General features: G+C 45.2%; 1 protein-coding gene across 1 annotated transcript in view; it reads right to left on the bottom strand.

The window, feature by feature from the left end:
* The window catches only part of LOC124552286 (probable cytochrome P450 304a1), an 83,223-nt gene that overhangs the window by 30,235 nt on the left and 31,778 nt on the right, over positions 1–21,210 (bottom strand). Inside the window, exons 4-5 of the mRNA XM_047126563.1 lie at positions 19,179–19,565; positions 6,974–7,088 (exon numbers count right to left, since the gene is read on the bottom strand). Of these exons, the coding sequence (XP_046982519.1) occupies positions 6,974–7,088; positions 19,179–19,565 (502 nt within the window). The remainder of the gene's footprint in view (positions 1–6,973; positions 7,089–19,178; positions 19,566–21,210) is intronic.

The raw sequence follows: 21,210 nt of genomic DNA, 5'->3' as shown, positions 1-21,210 counted from the left end.
GTATGGACCATTCGAGTATTCAACGTGGTCCATACGCTGCCCGAGGGCCGCAGTTTGACGACCGGTATCCTACAAGATTGGCTGAAGAAAGGCAAAGCTACGTTTATCGTAACAGATACAGGTAAAGTTCTTGTCAGTATTGACTAGGAGATACCCTCTGAAATTTTGAAAGTACCAGGAATAAAATACGGGGAGTGACATGTTATGGAAATCAGAATGATTTGAAGGACGTGAAAAGAGGAGCAGTGTTCGAGAAGGCAGTGTGACGGGGTTGTAGCCTGTCCTCTGTTTTTACTGAGTTTAACGAATCTGTACACTGAGCAAGCAGTAACAGATACCAAGAAGAAACTCAGGAAGGAAATTCCAGTTCGAGAAGAAGAAATAAAAACTGTGAGGTTTGCGATGACACTGTTATTCTCTCAGAGAGGGCAAGAGACTTGGAAGAGCAATTGAACAGAATGATAGTCTTGAAAAGAAATTCTTCCAATCCATATGTAGCATACAGCAAATCAGTGCTTAACAGTATTGGTTAAAAAGTCTTGGTTGCAATTTCAGTTTTTTATTTTTCAACTACGCGTTGCGCCTTATTTAGGCATCTGCAGGTTATCTTAATTTGGTATTTCTTAGAAGGACCCTTTAGTCAGTGTAGCCAAAGGGCATCGTCGAATATTTCAGGCCAACATCGCCTTTGTTAAACTCAGTAAAAACTTTTCTAGATGCACGCGAGTGACGCCCAGACCTGCAAAACGCGGTCCCGTTCACAGGAGCGAGTAACAGAATAAGATGGGGCTCAGGTAGTAAGTATAATGCGTTATGCGGGTTTTGGAGTCACTCGCGCCCATCTAGAAAAGTTTTTACTGAGTTTAACGAAGGCATTGTTGGCCTGATATATTCGACGATGCCCTTTGGCTACACTGACTAAAGGGTCCTTCTAAGAAATACCAAATTAAGATAACCTGAAGACGCCTAAATAAGGCGAAACGCGTAGTTGAAAAATAATAAACTGAACTTGCAACCAAGACTGTTTTTAACCAATACTGTCTTGAAAAGAGATTGAGCCGTGGTGCGCCTTTTCTGGCACACCAGCTCTTTGGCGCGACACACTCGATTTACTAGGATCTTTGCCCCTGTTGTGATCTCGCGGGTGTTTGGCGCTCGGGGCAGTTGGTATTGGACTCGCTACGGGGTGCAAGGACGTGCTCGCGTGGACGAAAGAGGTAAACACGCGTGCTCGGCCAGCAGCGGCACGGCGGGTCGACCTCGTAAGCCGGTCGCGAGTTTGTGGTGGACCTGCCTGATGTCAACTCCGGGCGCTGTTCGTCGCATTGCCTTGGTGCCTGTTTTCTCGGGCAGATCCATCCCTGGAGACCATCTCGAACAACGCTCTCCATCGAAGGCGTAAGTGATTTCGGTGCCTTCATTTCGTTGAACCATTTGCGTTGCAGCGAGTGTACTTGTTGCTTGGTTGCCGTAATTCACATGTTGTTGAAGTAAGAGCAGCTGGCAGAGTGTGTAACCGCATGGAGACTAGCAGTTGCTATTTCTTTTTAAAAACCCGCTGGTTGGATTACTATTAGGAAGCTGATAGCTGATTAGCTCGAAGCTTTTTTTTAATTTATTTATTTAATTTTTTTATGGGGGGGGGGGGGGGGGGGAGGGCAGTACCCACAAGTTTATGTATTGTCTGTATGCGATTTGCAGTGTATTTTGATTAGTAAAAACTCCTATTCTGTAAAGCTAGTCATTTGTACCTAGTTTCTTTATATACGTGCATTTATTTGAAAGCACTCACTCAGTTACACCACTGGCCATTAAAATTGCTACACCAAGAAGAAATGCAGATGATAAACGGGTATTCATTGGACAAATATATTATACTAGAACTGACATGTGATTGCATATTCACGCAATTTGGGTGCATAGATCATGAGAAATCAGTACCCAGAACAACCACCTCCGGCCGTAATAACGGCCTTGATACGCCTGGGCATTGAGTCAAACACAGCTTGGATGGCGTGTACAGGTACAGCTGCCCATGCAGCTTCAACACGATACCACAGTTCATTAAGAGTAGTGACTGGTGTATTGTGACGAGCCGGTGGTCGGCCACCATTGACAAGACGTTTTCAGTTGGTGAGAGATCCGGAGAATGTGCTGCTCAGAGCAGCAGTCGGACATTTTCTGTATCCGGAGAGGCCCGTACAGGACCTGCAACATGCGGTCGTGCATTATCCTGCTGAAATGTAGGGTTTCGCAGGGATCGAATGAAGGATAAAGCCACGGGTCGTAACACATCTGAAATGTAACGTCCACTGTCAAAAGTGCCGTCAATGCGAACAAGAGGTGACCGAGACGTGTAAGCAATGGCACCCCATACCATCACGCTGGGTATTCCCCCAGTATGGCGATGACAGATACACGCTTCCAATGTGCGTTCACCACGATGTCGCCAAACACGGATGCGACCATCATGATGCTGTAAACAGAACCTGGATTCATCCGAGAAATTGACGTTTTGCCATTCGTGCACCCAGGTTCGTCGTTGAGCAGACCATCGCAGGCGCTCCTGTCTGTGATGCAGTGTCAAGGGTAACCGCAGCCATGGTCTCCGAGCTGACAGCCCGTGCTGCTGCAAACGTCGTCGAACTGTTCGTGCAGATGGTTGTTGTCTTGCAAACGTCCCCATCTGTTGACTCAGGGATCGAGACGTGGCTGCACGATCCGTTACAGCCATGCGGTTAAGATGCCTGTCATCTCGACTGCTAGTGATACGAGGCCGTTGGGATCCAGCACGGGGTTTCGTATTGCCTTCCTGAAACCACAGATTCCATATTCTGCCAACAGTCATCGGATCCCGACCAACGCGAGCAGCAATGTCGCGATACGATAAACCGCAGTCGCGATATGCTACAATCCGACCTTTATCAAAGTCGGAAACGTGATGGTAGGCATTTCTGCTCCTTACACGGGGCATCACAACAACGTTTCACCAGGCAACGCCGGTCAGCTGCTGTTTGTGTATGGGAAATAGATTGGAACCTTTCCTCATGTCAGCACATTGTAGGTGTCGCCACCGGCGCCAACCTTGTGTGAATGCTCTGAAAAGCTAATCATTTGCATATCACAGCATCTTCTTCCTGTCGGTTAAATTTCGCGTCTGTAGCTCGTCATCTTCGTGGTGTAGCAATTTTAATGGCCAGTAGTGTATTAGTAAAGGCTCGTATTGTGTAAAAGGCAATCATTTGTACGTAGAATTTTATATGCGTGCAATTATTTGAATGCACTCATTCAGTATCAGTAAAAGAGTAATTGGTTCTTCATTTAATTGTTGTTTATTGATCTCTTAAGTTACATTAATTGGTGTTTGGTTGGTGTTTGCCGTGTCTTCTGCGGTCTGTTTTTGTTCCAGTTCCCTGCGAGTTGGGGGTGTGGGAGCGGTGCCACGTTCCGCTTCGGTGCACAGAAGCTATGACGTGCTGTCTAATGGGTAGTGACTCCCGGTTGGGCCCCAGGGTATAGGTGTTGTTTTGGACGGCTGGTCCGCTACTTCCGGCCTTTTAAGTTAAGTCAGGGCAGCCTGCCGCCACTGCCCGTTTGGTAAACATTTAACGTGTTTCCATGCTAAGTGTACCTCTCATCCCGACTTCAACGAAAGTATAACAAGCGTAATGGAATACAGGCGAATTAAATCAGGTGATGCTGAGGGAATTACATAACTAAACGAGACTCTAGACTCAGTAGATAAGTCTTGGTATTTGTGCAGCAAAATAAAATGATGGTGCTCGATGTCGAGACGATATAAAATGCAGACTGGCTATAGCGAGAAATGATTTGTGCAACATCTATTTTAAAATTAAGGGTTGGGAAGTATTTTCTGAAGTTATTTGTCTGGAGTGTAGATTATGGAAGTGACATATGGATGATAAACGACGTAGACCAGAAGAGAATAGAGGATTTTAAATGTGGTGATACAGAAGATTGTGTGGACTGGCAAGACAGCCAATCCACGAGGACGGGAGGCCGAAGGGCACGCGTTTAAGCTCACGCAGGATGGCGTGAGGTCTGGAAAATGACAAGGTCTTTATAGTAGCAAAAATAGTACGTAGCTTCTGGAATACTTAACTTTAATCCATAATTGGTGAACATCGGTCTGACGGTACATGCATCACAAGATAAATAGCAGTTGATAATGGCGCTTTGCTAGGTCGTAGCAATTGACGTAGCTGAAGGCTATGCTAACTATCGTCTCAGCAAATGAGAGCGTAATTTGTCAGTGAACCATCGCTAGCAAAGTCGGCTGTACAACTGGGCGAGTGCTAGGACGTCTCTCTAGACCTGCCGTGTGGCGGCGCTCGGTCTGCAATCACTGATAGTGGCGACACGGGGGTCCGACGTATACTAGCGGACCGCGGCCGATTTAAAGGCTACCACCTAGCAAGTGTGGTGTCTGGCGGTGTCACCACAGAAGAAACTGAAGACTTGGTGGGTAGATCGCGTAACTAATGAGGTACTGAACAGAACTGAGGGGCAGGATCTGCGCGCGGTAGCCGTGCGGTCTTAGGCGTCTTGTCACGGTTCGCGCGGCTCCCCCCGTCGGAGGTTCGAGTCCTCCCTGGGGCATGGGTGTGTGCGTGTTGTCCTTCGCATAAGTTAGTTTAAGTTAGATTAAGTAGTGCGTAAGCCTAGGGACCGATAACCTTCGCAGTTTGGTCCCACAGTCCTTACCACAAATTTCCAATTTGAGGAGACAAGAAATTCATGCCACAACTTGACTAAAAGACGGGATCGGTTGATAGGACACATTCTGAGACATCAGGGGATCACCAATTTAATATTGGAGGGAAGCGTGGGGAGTAAAAATCGTAGAGGGAGACCAAGAGATGAATATAGTAAGCAGAAGGATGTACGTTGCAGCAGTTATTCGGAGATGAGGGGCCTTGCACGGGATAGAGTAGCATGGAGAGCTGCATCAAACCAGTCTTCGGACTGAAGACCGCAATAACAACACCAGTATTCCTGTATCGTTCTCTACTTTGTGCTCGCCTGTGCCTGGAAAAGACTGGCTTAATGAAACTGAATATGACTAATGTAATGTCTGTACAGCCCATGAAGGAGACATTGTATCCGTGGATACTTCTATATAAGCTGTGGACGTATTAAATGTTTCTAGGCCATCTTGTGGAATAAGACACTCACCTCCTTATCGGATTTAGCGAAGGTAAGACCTTTTGGGCAGCTTTCATATCTCCGAGATTATGGTTGCTGTAAGTGTTTCGTGTTCACCCACTACAGTTTTTAGGTGACTGTCCTAAAAGAGACTGATTCCGCGTATGTTGGTAGGCCAGTGACCTACATGGCACCCCGATGATTGTGGTGCGTTTTGTGGAGGGACTTCCATTTTAGTTGATTTTAGGGTAAGACGACATTATCGATCTTGATGATTTAACATCACAAAAAACATTAAAAGGTAAGTTATTTTTGTGAACTTACTTCTAATTTTTTGGTTGCAGTAGGTACGGGGAGATGAAGGAGCTTGCATAGGATAGATTAGCATGGAGAACTGCATCGAACCAGTCTCAGGACTGAAGACCACAGCAACAACAACAACACTTCCAATTTAACCGAGTTTCTATCTGCCGCATACAGAAATGTATCTGCCGCTCTACATTTAATCATAATTACAAAAGGTGGTTTTCACCACTAATGTTTTCAGTTTTTCATTCTGTGTGTTACAGCAACCACATGGTTTTGAGTTTCGAATGAGGTCATTTGTGTTGGTTAAGAACAAGGATTGACCTAGTTCTGAGTATTTTATGCCAGTCATTATGAATTTAGTTTTCTTCTGTACTACAATTCCTCCATATGACACACTGCTTTCTGTTACGGCTTTATATGAGTCCATGCGTGTGACAGGGATGCCATCAATCCCATGGCACTTTTAGACTTTCAAGTGGACTTCATGGTCCTCGTTATCACTGGCGCCAGTAGGAAAGCATAAATTCTAATGCAAAAATTCCTCCTGAATAGCTTTGCTAGGGTGTTTTCTGTGTAGGGTATCCTTTGCGGATGCGAAACACGAACTAATAACAAGTTTTGCTCAAATAAGCAAACCGACAGTCTGTTACAAGCTATTTTCTCAGATATAACGGCAGTGATTAAACAGATTTCAAAAATGTGAATTTACTATGACTTTCATAGATATGATACATCTTCATTTGCAGGGTGATTGGAACATTCGTGGAATTATTGTATTCAGTTTGACATTTGCCAATGAAGCAGGTGTTCTTATTCATACAATAACCCAGTGTTGTAGTTGGTGATATGCTTACATGGCGAGGAGAAACTCAATGTTTTCTTGGGTAGCCTCATTCGTACCATTCTGCCAGCATATCAGAATTTGATTTCATTAAATGGTATTTAGGTGTCTGTGTAGAGAATATGAGGTTGTTAAAAGAAAAGCTAACAGTCATGGCTTGAGAGTAAGTGATTTTTCATTACTACATGCATGCCACAAATTGGAATGCTGGCTTTCGGATAGGTCCTGCAAAACAATTCTGGCTTGAGAGTATGTGATTTTCTATTACTACATACATACCACAAATTGGAGTGCTAGCTTTGGTATAGATCCAGTATCTGATGTAAATGTTCAAAACCAGTCAGTCAAGAATTTTCGCCGTCAGGTGAACATTATTCTGCGAATGACTTTGTAACAACTGCTCGAAAGTTACGTGCTCCTAAAATAGCGTAAGACATCTCGGATTTATTTTATGAGCATAACATGGAACCACAGGCGAACAACATACATGGCATAATTTACTGCTAAAAAATCATCCATAAAATACTTGAAAATGTACAATCGTACAATCGTAAAATGTACAATGAAACTGTACAATCCTACATAAAATAAAGACAATGGCAGGAGAGGTCATCATGAAGTCTTTCAAAACATTGTTCTACGAACAGGAACACTCACTGTTGAAGGGTAAGCCTTGGTCTGCGGCGTCCTTCTTCATTTCCTTTATGCAGACGTCAAGGAAATGACGCGTGTGGTCTTCCGAGTAGGTAGCCAACTGTTCATCAAAAGTTTGCTAAAACATCAAAAAGGATGCATTTTAAATTCTGTTCACAAATCAGTGAGCAAAACTTTAAATACAGACAATAGTATTCACGAATGTGACCTGCAAAATTATCTCGCATTTCACATTATGTACAGGGTGTTTGTTAATATTTGGAACAAAACTTGAGTCTGAGGTCCTTGATGAGATCGAGGAAACTTTTTGATACCACCTGTTACCAACGGCAATACATCAAGGTGAGACAGATATCCCTAAATCAGATATCTGCCTGTAAGACGTTCACAGGAGTAGGTACAGTCTCTTCTCACAATTTGGTAATGATGACGACTAGGCTAAAGTTTAAGACAGCCCTCAGGGAAAATCCACGTACAATAAAGTGAGGAATGATGATGTTCGTTTGCAGTTCTTAGAGGCTGTAAGTACAATACTCGCCATTAAAATTGCTACACCACGAAGATGTGCTACAGACGCGAAATTTAAGCGACAGGAAGAAGATGCTGTGAAACGCAAATGATTACCATTTCAGTGCATTCACACAAGGTTGGCGCCGGTGGCGACACCGACAACGTGCTGACATGACGAAAGTTTCCAACCGATTTCTCATACACAAACAGCAGTTGACCGGCGTTGGCGCGGGATTAGTCGAGCGGTCTGAGGCGCTGCAGTCATGTACTGTGCGGCTGGTCCCGGCGGAGGTTCGATTCCTCCCTCGGGCATGGGTGTGTGTCTTTGTCCTTAGGATAGTTTAAGTTAAGTAGTGTGTAAGCTTAGGGACTGGTGACCTTAGCAGTTAAGTCCCATAAGATTTCACACACATTTGAACATTTTTGAACCGGCGTTGCCTGGTGAAACGTTGTTGTGATGCCCCGTGTAAGGAGGAGAAATGCGACCATCATGTTTCCGACTTTGATAAAGGTCGGATTCTAGCCTATCGCGAATGCGGTTTATCGTATCGCGACATTGCTGCTCGCGTTGGTCGAGGTCCAATGACTGTTAGCAGAATATGGGATCGGTGGGTTTCGGAGGGTAATACGGAACGCCGTGCTGGATCCCAACGGCCTCGTATCACTAGCAGTCGAGATGACAGACATCTTATCCCCATGGCTGTAACGGATTGTTTAGCCGCGTCTCGATCCCTGAGTCAACAGATGGGGACGTTTGCAAGACAACAACCATCTGCACGAACAGTTCGACGACGTTTGCAGCAGCACGGACTATCAGCTCGGAGACCGTGGCTGCGGTTACCCTTGACGCTGCATCACAGACAGGAGTGCCTGCGATGGTGTGCTCAACGACGAACCTGGGTGCACGAATGGCAAAACGTCATTATTTCGGATGAATCCAGGTTCTGTTTACAGCATCATGATGGTCGCATCCGTGTTTGGCGACATCGCAGTGAACGCACATTGGAAGCGTGTATTCGTCATCGCCATACTGGCGTATCACCCGGCGTCATGGTATGGGGTGGCATTGGTTACACGTCTCGGTCACCTCTTGTTCGCATTGACGGCACATTGAACAGTGGACATTACATTTCAGGTATGTTACGACTCCTGGCTCTACACTTCATTTGATCCCTGCGAAACCCTACATTTCAGCAGGATAATGCACGACCACATGTTGTAGGTCCCGTACGGGCGTTTCTGGATACAGAAAATGTTCGACTGCTGCCCTGGCCAGCACATTCTCCATATCTCTCACCAACTGAAAACGTCTGGTCACTGGTGTCCGAGCAACTGGCACGTCACAATACGCCAGTCACTAATCTTGACGAACTGTGATATCGTGTTGAAACTGCGTGGGCAGCTGTACCTGTACACGCCATCCAAGCCCTGTTTCACTCAATGCCTAGGCGTGTCAAGGCCGTTATTACAGCCGTAGTTGGTTGTTCTGGGTACCGATTTCTCTGGATCTATGCACCCAAATTGTATGAAAATGTAATCACATATCAGTTCTAGTATAATATATTTGTCCAATAAATACCCGTTTATCATCTGAATTTCTTCTTAGTGTAGCAATTTTAGTGGCCAGTAGTGTATTTGTCTCAAAACTTGAGTCTGAGGTCCTTGATGAGATCGAGGAAACTTTTTGATACCACCTCTTACCAACGGCAATACATCAAGGTGAGACAGATATCCCAAAATCAGATATCTGACTGTAAGACGTTCACAGGAGCAGGTGCAGTCTCTTCTCATAATTTAGTAATGATGACGACTAGGCTAAAGTTTAAGACAGCCGTCAGGGAAAATCAGCGTACAATAAAGTGAGGAATGATGATGTTCGTTTGAAGTTCTTAGAGGCTGTAAATACTATGTAGTGAATACTACAGTAGGTAATTTAGTTGAGAAGGGTGAGAGATGTCTAAAAATCGAAATCGTGGAAGAAGAAATATTACGACCGAATCGGCGAGTTGGAAACGAGTCATGTCTCAGAAAGTAAATTTTTCAAGAGACACAAAAAACTGTTTTACTGTACAATTGTCTTAAGCATGGTGTTGTGGAGTGTCTATGTGGCAGTTGGGCCAGGGTGAAACAAAATACACCAACACAACATAGTTTAGCAGTAATCCAGTTTGAATGTACTGGAGATGGCCCTTTTTCGAACCTTGTGATATTCATGAGGCAACTAGCGTTCTGTTTGCAACGTAAGAATTCTGTTATGCAAATAGCTATAAGAGTCTGGTGTGAGCGTAGAGGTTTATTCGTAATGTACCCAAAATATGCAAAATACAACCGCAACGAAAATATAGTAAAGCAGAGAATGGTGAACACGCGTGAACTATTCCTATCTTGTCCATCCTTTGGTAGTCATTGGCAGATACTGTTATAAAACGGTTTCTGCTCGTGAGGTGTGATTTTTCTTTACATCGCTTAGTGTCTTCTTTTTGTATTGGAACAGGTCCACTACATGCTTGTTTATACGGTATATATTCTTTACATAATCCACTGAGCCGTGGCAACTGGAAAGCAATGAGTCCATCAATGAATGTCCTGGCTTCAGTAATTCCAGGAGAATCTCGACTGAAAACGAAGTGACTGTATGTATAAATCTGGAACTTCATTTTTGTTTTGTTACCGTAAGAGCGCGCTGTGGTTAGGCCACCAGATGTTTAAGTCCAGAATATCTTCCGTTTGCACGTTTATGACGCTTTAAGTTCTGCATATGAGACGACGAACATATCTAAGTTTCACACTTGGAGTCAACTCCGTACATGCCCCCTTCTCAGACTCAGTGCCCATCTAACGAGCATTTCTGTTGATGGAACACGACTTTTTGTTATACCTAACGATGCGTACAGATATTGTAAGACGTGTATATTTCTATTATCTATTGTAAAACCACAATTTATGAAAGATGTTTATATTTTATTAATATGATTAAGTAGGAATATTTAATATTTGTCATTTTGGAAATAATTGTGGTAGCAGGGAATGCCTGCACCAAACTATTGTTGGCAGGAGAGACCGCACACTGATATAATTTTAAAAAGGACGGAAGAGACCACGTATGGATACATTTTAAGAAAAGAATGGGAAAGACCGCGAATTGATACATTTTGTAATGGTAGCAGGGATTGTCTGCACCAGAAAGCATTGTTGGCGGGAGAGACCGCACTTTAGCGTTAGTAGGAAGTCAGGAGTAAGCGAGATGTGAAGCGAGTTGGTAGCAGATCTGAAGCGAGAGGTTGAGAGGAGCCATGTGCCTGCCAGCCCCCAGCTATGATTAACAAGAGATTATAAACGGATGTACAGAGACATCAGCTAACTATTATCATAAGAGGAACTAATATTATTGAATTATTTTTTTGAGAAACTCAAGACTACTGAAGGTATGTTGGCGCATTGCTAGTTGTAAGATTATTGTAAAAAGTAGGTCCCATTTAAACGTTTGTAAAATTATTTCGTTACCAACAGTAAATATTTGAAGCGTTTTCAGAATATAATTAATTTTTGCCAGCAATGTTGCATTACTGATTATAATCCATCCCAAAAACCATCAACGTAAAACTTTGCAAAATTTTATTGTTGGCAAGAAAAAGTTTAACTATGAATTACGTAACTTCAGTCAAATTAATTAAAGAACAACGTCAGCTTTGGTAATAAATACAACCACGTATTATGACAGCCGACCAGCAGCTAAAACAAAGTATATTCATGTCGCAGTTCGATGTAGCAGTCAGATGGCGATCCAGTAACAGTAAAAAAGGTAAGGAACAGTTTCGGGTTATTGCAGGTAACGACTGAGGGCCACATGACGACGACACATTCTATGTTTCGTCGAAATAATCAGAAAATCACTTTTAATAAGCAGCATTTAAATTTGTTTGCGAAGATTGAGAAAGAGAATTAATTTCAAAGGGAAGATTTCATTTATTATTATTAAGCAAGAGATAGAAATCCTAGGGGAAGGATTCATAGGTTGTTTGCGTAACGAAAGAGATATAGAGGAGACGGGAAGGTTTCACTATAAAAGAGATGTAGAGGAGACGGGAAGGTTTCAGTATAAAGATCGGGTATCTCAGGTAAACATAATTTGAAAAAAATGGACATGTCCTCTATTCCAGCTCACCGATTTAATTGATCCACCAAATAAGAAAATTGTATAAACGTCCAGGAAAAGAAAGGAACACAATAGTGCAAGTCACTTGAGAATGAAATTAATAGGAAACGCAAAGGAAACTAAAATTTCAGGGCAAAAAGTGAAGGGAGCAAGAAGAAAAACACCATTTTAAGGATAGTATCAGTACACAGAAAATTCAGAATAACTGTCAGAAAGTTAGAAACGTCAGCAACATTGAGAGTGCAAAAGGAGGTATACTGTTAAATGCAGAATAAAAAGTGGTTGGGTGAAAAGTGCACGTTGAGGACCTCTAAGAGCGGGATAAACATCTTGCTGACGTGACTGAAGAAGAAACTGGTGACAATTAGATGGGGGAACGACACATCTGAAACAAAAACAGGAGGATAAACATACATTTAAATTGACGTAGTTTGAGTTTGGAGATGGAAGGAAACCTGGGATAATACGTTACCAACATGGCGGCCATTTTGGAAGCCATTACCATGGATGCAACTTTTCAAAGGGAAAGGGGTACATGACATATCAAGCAGATGTATAAGGGGCAGTGAAAAGAAAACGAGACAGATGGAAAAAAGGAAGTGAACTGCTTATTATTTCAAAAGTAATGCCGTAAGTATCAATACATTCATCCCATTATGAGACGAAAGGCTCTTTGTCCGAAGGAAATCGGCGGCCACGAATGTCTTTTTTTAGGGCTCCAGAAATATGGAAATCGCATGGGGAGAGATGGGGACTGTATGAAGGACGTGTGATGGCATCCCAACGAAATTTCTGCAGCGTAAGCCAAACAGACACGCCAGCTCCCACAAAGTAATGATGAAATTTTTGTTTGACTGCAAGGGCTCGCTGCTCAATCAGTTACTGGAACATGGCGCCACAATTAACACACAGCGCTACATGGACACTTTGCAAAAACTGAAGCGCGCCTGCAAGTCCAAATGCTCAGGAATGTTGACGGAAGGTGTCATTTTGTTGCGGGATGATGCGCGCTGATATATTGCCAAAGATACTTCGACCACACTGCGAAAGGAAGTTTGAGTGGTGAGCCATTACACATTCTGCATACAGCCTTGATCCCTTCTCACGTGGTTTCCCTATTTTAGGAGGCCTGAAGAAAGACATTAGTGACCGTCGATTTGCTTCGGACGAAGAGGTGCGTTCTGCGCACAGACATGGTTTCGTAGGAAACCGCTGTCATTTTTCCGTGGAGACGTTGACCGTCTTGGCTCATAATGGGATAAATATACACACAAAAAAATGCCTCTGAGCACTATGGGACTCAACTTCTGAGGTCATTAGTCCCCTAGAACTTAGAACTACTTAAACCTAACTAACCTAAGGACATCACACACATCCATGCCCGAGGCAGGATTCGAACCTGCTACCGTAGCGGTCTCGCGGTTCCAGACTGCAGCGCCTAGAACCGCACGGCCACTTCGGTCGTCAATATACACACATCAAAAATGTTTTGTATCACCTCGGTTCCGAGAGTTCCGGAAACTGCACAGAAAATTTGAATAGAGATCAACATAAACATCATTTCCGCCCTTTTTATTGCGCATGAAAACCACACATTGCATGTTGTACCACCATACAGCGAGACCTTCAGAGGTGGTGGTCCAGATTGCTCTACACACCGGTACCTCTAATGCCCAGTAGCACGTCCTCTTGCATTGATGCATGCCTTTATTCGTCGTGGCATACTATCCACAAGTTCATGAAGATACTGTTGGTCCAGATGGTCACACACTTCAACGGCGATTCGGCGTAGATCCCTCAGAGTGGTTGGTGGGTCACGTCGTCCATAAATAGCCCTTGTCAATCTATCCAAGGCATGTTCGATAGGGTTCATGTCTGGAGAACATGCTGGCCACTCTGGTCGAGCGATGTCATTGCCCTGAAGGAAGTTATTCACAAGACGTGCACGATGGGGATGCTAATTGTCGTCCATGAAGACGAATGCCTCGCCAATGTGCTGCCGATACGGTTGGACTATCGGACGGAGGCTGGCATTCACTTAACGCACAGCCTTCCATGACCACTAGCGAGTATGTCGGCCCCACATAATGCCACCCCAAAACAGAAGGAAACCTCCACCTTGCTGCACTCGCTGGTCAGTGTGTCTAAGGCGTTCACCCTGACCGGGTTGCCCCTGAACACGTCTCCGACGATTGTCTGGTTGAAGGCGTATGCAACACTTATCAGTGAAGAGAACGCGATGCCGATCCTGAGCGGTCCATTCGGCATGTTGCTGGGCCCATCTGTACCGCGCTGCGTGGTGTCGTGGCTGCAAAGATGGAACTCGCCATGGACGTCGGAAGTGAAGTTGTGCAGATGCAGCCTATTGTACACAGTTTGAGTCGTAACACGACGTCCTGTGGCTGCACGAAAATCATTATTCAATATGGTGGCGTTGCTGTCAGGGTTCCTCCGAGCCATAATCCGTAGGTAGCGGTCATCCACTGCAGTAATAGCCCTTGGGCGACGTGAGCGAGGCATGTCATCGACAGTTCCTGTCTCTCTGTATCTCCTTCATATCAGAACAACATCGCTTTGGTTCACTGCGAGGTTCCTGCTGGACACTTGCCTTGTTGTAAGCTCTTCGTGGCACAAAGCAACAATGCGGACGCGATCGAACTGCGGTATTGACCGTCTAGGCTTGGTTGAACTACAGACAACACGAGCCGGGTACCTCCTTCCTGGCGGAATGACTGGAACTGATCGGCTGTCGGACCCCCTCCGTCTAATAGGCGCTGGTCAGGCATGGTTGTTTACATCTTTGATCGGGTTTAGTGACATCTCTGAACAGTCAAAGAGACTGTGTCTGTGATACAGTATCCACAGTTAACGTCTATCTTCAGCAGTTATGGGAACCTGGATGACGAAAAACTATTTCTGACGTCTGTATTAACAGATATAGCGATCACTTTTGAAATAATAAACAGTTTACTTTCTTTTTTCCGTCTGCCCCGTTTTCATTTCACTGCTTCTTATAGCTGATTTTCGCCTGAGCACAGCTCTATTAATTCTCGAATTACGGCTGATGTTTCCTCCTTACAGGTGATATGAAAGCTGATGCCATTAACATCGCTTGGATATCAGGGAGAAGGACACTCATCTTACCACTATTTCAATCAGCATCGCCAAGACAGACCACCGATTATCCATAGTGTGAAATTCCAAGAAACTGGCACTGTTGTAGACAAAATGAAACGATGAAAAACAGCTACGGATGAGCAACATTAGCTGCTTTTCTGGCATCGTCCAGAGCACAGTACTGGTCTCATTTTGCAGCCCTAAGTCAGTACTGAGAATTTTGCTACATGTTGTTGTTGTTGTTGTGGTCTTCAGTCCAGAGACTGGTTTGATGCAGCTCTCCATGCTACTCTATCCTGTGCAAGCTTCTTCATCTCCCAGTACTTTCTGCAACCTACATCCTTCCGAATCTGTTTAGTGTATTCATCTCTTGGTCTCCCTCTACGATTTTTACCCTCCACGCTGCCCTCCAATACTAAATTGGTGATCCCTTGAAGCCTCAGAATATGCCCTACCAACCGATCCCTTCTTATAGTCAAGTTGTGCCACAAATTTCTCTTCTCTTCAATTCTGTTCAATGCGTCCTCGCTAGTTATGTGATCTACCCATCTAATCTTCAGCATTCTTCTGTAGCACCACGTTTCGAAAGCTTCTATTCTCTTCTTGTCTGAACTATTTATCGTCCATGTTTCACTTCCATACATGGCTACACGCCGTACAAATACTTTCAGAAACGACTTCTTGACACTTAAATCTATACTCGATGTTACCAAATTTCTCTTCTTCAGAAACGCTTTCCTTGCCATTGCTAGTCTACATTTTATATCTTCTCTACTTCGACCATCATCAGTTATTTTGCTCCCCAAATAGCAAAACTCATCTTCTACTTTAAGTGTCTCATTTCCTAATATAATTCCCTCACCATCACCATTCGACTTCATTCCATTACCCTCGTTTTGTTTTTGTTGATGTTCATCTTATATCCTCCTTTCAAGACACTGTCCATTCCGTTCAACTGCTCTTCCAGCTCCTTTGCTATCTCTGATAGAATTACAGTGTCATCGGCAAACCTCAAAGTTTTTATTTCTTCTCCATGGATTTTAATACCTACTCCGAATTTTTCCTTTGTTTCCTTTACTGCTTGCTCAGTATACAGATTGAATAACTTCGGGGATAGGCTACAACCCTGTCTCACTCCCTTCCAAACCACTGCTTCCCTTTCGTGTCCCTCGACTCTTATAATTGCCATCTGATTTCTCTGCTAATTGTAAATAGCCTTTGGCTCGCTGGATTTTACCCCTGCCACCTTCAGAACTTGAAAGATAGTATTCCCGTCAAAACTGTCAAAAGCTTTCTCTAAGTCTGCAAATGATAGAAACGTAGGTTTGCCTTTCCTTAATCCATCTTCTAAGATAAGTCGTAAGATCAGTATTGCCTCACGTGTCCCAATACTTCTACGGAATCCAAACTGATCTTCTCCTAGGTCGGTTTCTACGAGTCATTCCATTCGTCTGTAAAGAATTCGTATTAGCATTTTGCTGCCGTGGCTTATTAAACTGATAGTTCGGTAATTTTCACATCTGTCAACACCTGCTTTCTTTGGGATTGCTACATATGTTGGCTAAAGTCCATAGTGAATGGCTGAAGCGGATAACAACAAGCTTACAAAGTGCGTGGTTCAATTCAAATGGCTCTGAGCACTATGGGACTTAACATCTGTGGTCATCAGTCCCCTAGAACTACTTAAACCTGACTAACCTAAGGACATCACACACATCCATGCCCGAGGCAGGATTCGAACCTGCGACCGTAGCGGTCACGCGGTTCCAGACTGAAGCGCCTAGAACCGCACGACCACACCGGCCGGCTTAATTACAAAGTGCGTGACAGTACTCTAGGTCATCCTGTAACATTTATGTGTTGTCTTCGGCCTGCATTATCATTGACTGGAGTAAAGTTGTCTTAGGTGATTAGTACCACTTGGAACTGAGCCTTGATGACCAGCGAAGACGTGTCTGGGGAGAGTGTGTACAGCGGTGGGATGCCAGACTGACTGTCGCCCGCTATACGGCCGGACAATCGAAAGTGAATGGCCTAGGGTGCAGTTTCACTTCATAGCAGGGGCCCTTTGGTTGTCATCCGCAGCACCCTTATACCACAGCGGTGTGTCGACGACGTTCTACGTCCCATTTTGTCATCCTTCATGGCAAGCCACCCTGGGCTTACGTTTCAGCAAGATAATGCCTGTCCGCAGACGCCAAGAGTTTCTGCTGCTTGTCCTCGTGCTAGGCAAACCCTACCTTGGCCAGCGAGGTCGCCGGATCTCCCTGGAATCCAGAACGATTGGAGCATTATGGGCAGGAACATCCAACCAGCTCGAGATTTTGACGACGTAGCATGCCAATTGGACAGAACTTGGCACACTAGCCTTCACGAGAACATCCGACATCTGTCAATAAGTGCTATGCAGTGTAGCTGCTTGCATAAGGCCCAGAGAAGGACCAAAGGGTTATGGCCGTGCTGAATTGGCCTTGAATAAATGATACAATTGGTCTGAAATTGTAATCATTTGGTTGTCTGTACCAGTACGTCAATTTTACCGATTTCCATCCCATTCGAATAATTCTTTCGTGGTGCGTCATTTTCTTTTCCTTTGAGAGTATGTAGCTGTTACTCGATTTTTCCTTTACATTTTTCTCTTTTCGTCCTTAATTGTAACGCAATTGGAATGAGTGGTGATGTTATTATACACTGAAAAGCGAAAAAACTGGTGCACCTGCCTAATATTCTGTAGGGCCCCCGCGAGTACGCAGAAATGCTGCAACACGATGTGGCAGGGTCTCGACTTATGTGTGAAGTGGTGCTAGAGGGAACTGACACCATGAATCCTGCAGAGCTGTCCATACATCCGTAAGCGTACGAGGGGTGGAGGTCTCTTTTGAACAGCATCCCAGATATGGTCAATAATCTTCATGTCTGGGAAGTATGGTGGCCAGCGGTAGCGTTTAAACTCGGAAGAGTATTCCTGGAGCCAGTCTGTAGCAATTCTGGACGTGAGGGTTGTCGCATTGTCCTGCTGGAATTGCCCAAGTCCGTCGGAATGCACAATGGACACGAATGGATGCAGGTGATCAGACAGGATGCTTACGCACGTGTCACCTGTCAGACTCGTATCAGAGGTCCCGTATCACTCCAACTGCACACGCCCCACACCATTACAGAGCCTCCACCGGCTTGAACAGTCCCCTGCTGACATGAGTCTGTGGATTCATGAGACTGTCTCCATACCCGTACACTTCCATCCGCTCGATACAATTTGAAACGAGACTCGTCCGACGAGGCAACATGTTTCCAGCCATCAACAGTCCACTGTCGGTGCTGACGGTCCCCGGCGAGACATAAAGCTTTGTCTCCTGCAGTCATCAAGGGTACACGAGTGGGTTTTCGGCTCCGATAGCCCATATCGATTTTTCGGTGAATGGTTTGCACGGTGACACTTCTTGATGGCCCAGCATCGAAATCTGCAGCAATTTGCGTAAGAGTTGCATTTGTGTCACAATGAACGATTCTCTCTAGTCGTCGTTCTTGCAGGATCTTTTTCCGGCCGCAGCGATGTCGGAGATTTGATGTTTTACCGTGTTCCTTATATTCAAGCTACACTCGTGAAATGGTCGTACGGGAGAATCCGCACTTCATCGGATGCTGTGTCCCATCGGTCGGGTACCGACTATAACACCACGTTCAAACTCACTTAAAACTTGATAGCCTGACATTGTAGCAGCAGCAACTGATCTAACATGTGCGCCAGACACTTGTTGTCTTACATAGGTGTTGCCGACCGCAACGCTGTATTCTGCCTGTTTACATATGTCTGTATTTGAATACGCATGCCTATACCAGTATGCTTGGAGCTAAGACTCTAAAGTTTTTGTTTTCTGTTTTAATCTGTAACGGTGTCAAAAATGGGTCAAATGGCTCTGAGCCCTATGGGACTTAACATCTGAGGTCATCAGTCCCCTAGAACTTAGAACTACACAAACCTAACTAACCTAAGGACATCACACACATCCATGCCCGAAGCAGGATTCGAACCTGCGACCGTAGCGGTCGCGCGGTTCCAGACTGAAGCGCCTAGAACCGCTCGGCCACAACGACCGGCGTAACGGTGTCAGCATGGACTGTCTTGGGATACTGCTAGACCAGGAATCCGTGCTGTTCGAACAACGCTATGAAACAGTGCACTGGCGACGGATACGAAAATCACAAGCAGAGAGGAGCAACTGAATCAGAGACAACTAATCGTGAAAGCTGAAAGAAAATTAAGATAAGAAAGACAGGGAAGTGGCATTTTTCACTTTCTTATAACTTGAGGACGATAGGTGTAGATGCTGGTCTCAGATGAATAGAATTTATCACAGAAGAGAACAAATGCGGTGGGCTACAGGAAGTCAGTTAGAATGATGAGTGAGAAAAGGAAAAGGTTACCTTCACGTAGTCGATGAGTGCATTGTGTCCTTGGACAAAATCAGCGAGCCCAAACTGGCCCGGCGACAGGTGGCGGAGCCAGGGCGTCTGTATGATGATGTTGCCGGTGCCGTCGGTGGCCAGAACGTTCTGCCGGCCGCGGCGGCCCAGCAGGAGGAGCTGGCGGTCGGACGCGCGACCGGGGCGCGTCCCGGCGAACATGGACCACGTGACGGCGGCGAAGCAGCGGTACGTCGCGTCGGGGAACAGCACGGCGCCGTCGCACGGCCTCCGCACGCTCTGCATGGCAGACATCTCTGACTGGTGCTGCACTCGGGTCAGACACTGCAGGGCTGAGATACGGGGCGGGGATGGATGTACCGCGAGGCTCGGTGTCGGGACTACTCCCTACATTATTTACGCAAGGTGACAAAAATATGTGACCGAAAATGTTCATTGGGCTTTTCCTGTTATGATCAATAAAAACAGGATCAAACTAACTAATGTTCAAATATACACTGAGGGAAAAAAAAATCCTGGGATAGCGGTATGCACAAATACAGATGCTAATATTGTCGTGTACACAAGTTATAAAAGGGCACTGCACGGCCGAAGGTGTCTTTTGTACTCAGGTGCTTCATTTGAAAAAGTTTCCGATGTGATTACACTGAACGACGGGAATCAACAGGCTTTCAATGTGGAACGGTAGTTGGAGCTAGACACATGGGAGATTCCGTTTCGGAAGTCGTTAGAGAATTCAGTATTCCGACATCCACAGTGACAAGAGTGTGTGCAGAATACCAAACTTCAGGCATTACCTCTCACCATAGACAATACAGTGACCGACGGCGTTTACTTAACGACCGAGAGCAACGCCGTTTGCGTAGAGTTGCCAGTGCTGACAGACAAGCAACACTGCTTGAAACAACTGCAGAGATCAATGTGGGACGCAAGATGAACGTACCAGTTAGGACAGTGCATCGAATTCTAGCTTTAATGGGCCACAGCAGCAGACGACCAACACGAGTGTCTTTGGTAACAGCATGACATTGCATGCAGCCGCTCTCCTGGGCTCTTGACCATATCGGTTGAACCCCAGACTTCTGGAAAACTGTGTCCTGGACTCCTGACCATATCGGTTGAACCTCAGACTTCTGGAAAACTGTGTCCTGGTCAGTTGAGTTACGATTCCAGTTGGTAAGAGCTGATACCAGCACCACATCACCTGCACCTGCTCTCCTGGGCTCGTGACCGTATCAGTCGGGCCACAGACTTCTGAAAATCCGTGGAGTGGTCAGTTGAGTCCCGATTCCAGCTGGTAAGAGCCGAAGGCAGAGTTCGAGCGTGGCGCAGACCCCACAAGGTCATGGATACAAAGAACTGTGCAAGCTGGCAGTGGCTCCATAATGGTGTGTGCTGTGTTTACATGGAATTGACTGTGTCTTCTGGTCCAGCCGAACCGATATCTGACCGCAAATGGTTATGTTTGGGTAGTTGGAGACCATTTGCAGTCTTCCCAGACAACGATGGAAGTTCAATAACTGACAGTGCGCCATGTCAATGGAGCAAAGTTGTTCGTAACTTGTTTAACGGACATTCTGGGCAATTCGGATGAATAATTTGGCCACCGAGATCGCTCGACATGAATCTCATCGAATATTTGTGGGACATAATCGCGAGATCATTTCGTGCACAAAGTCCTGCACCAGTAACACTTTCGGAATTATGGATGACTATGGAGGCAGCATGGCTCAGTATTTCTGCGCAGGTCTTCCAACGACTTGTTGAATCCACGTCAGGTTGGGTTATTGCACTACACCACGCAAAAGCCCTGTAAATGCAGTCTGGAGAGCACTGTAAAGGCAGTCTGTGTGGGGTTATGCTATGCATCGAGGCACAGATAACACCAGAGACGAGTTTTCTGCGAAAATGAACTGATATATGGCATATACATCTGCACGCCATAACTGACCACATGGGTTGAGGCGGAGGACACATAATGTACTAGTATCGTACCTCAACTCATCCCATTTTCACGGACAGTAGGTAGCGA

This window comes from Schistocerca americana, chromosome 10 (assembly GCF_021461395.2).
Source record: "Schistocerca americana isolate TAMUIC-IGC-003095 chromosome 10, iqSchAmer2.1, whole genome shotgun sequence".
NCBI lineage: Eukaryota > Metazoa > Arthropoda > Insecta > Orthoptera > Acrididae > Schistocerca > Schistocerca americana.
The sequence above is the reverse complement of the archived record's forward strand: the minus strand, read 5'-3'. Positions and strand labels throughout refer to the sequence as shown.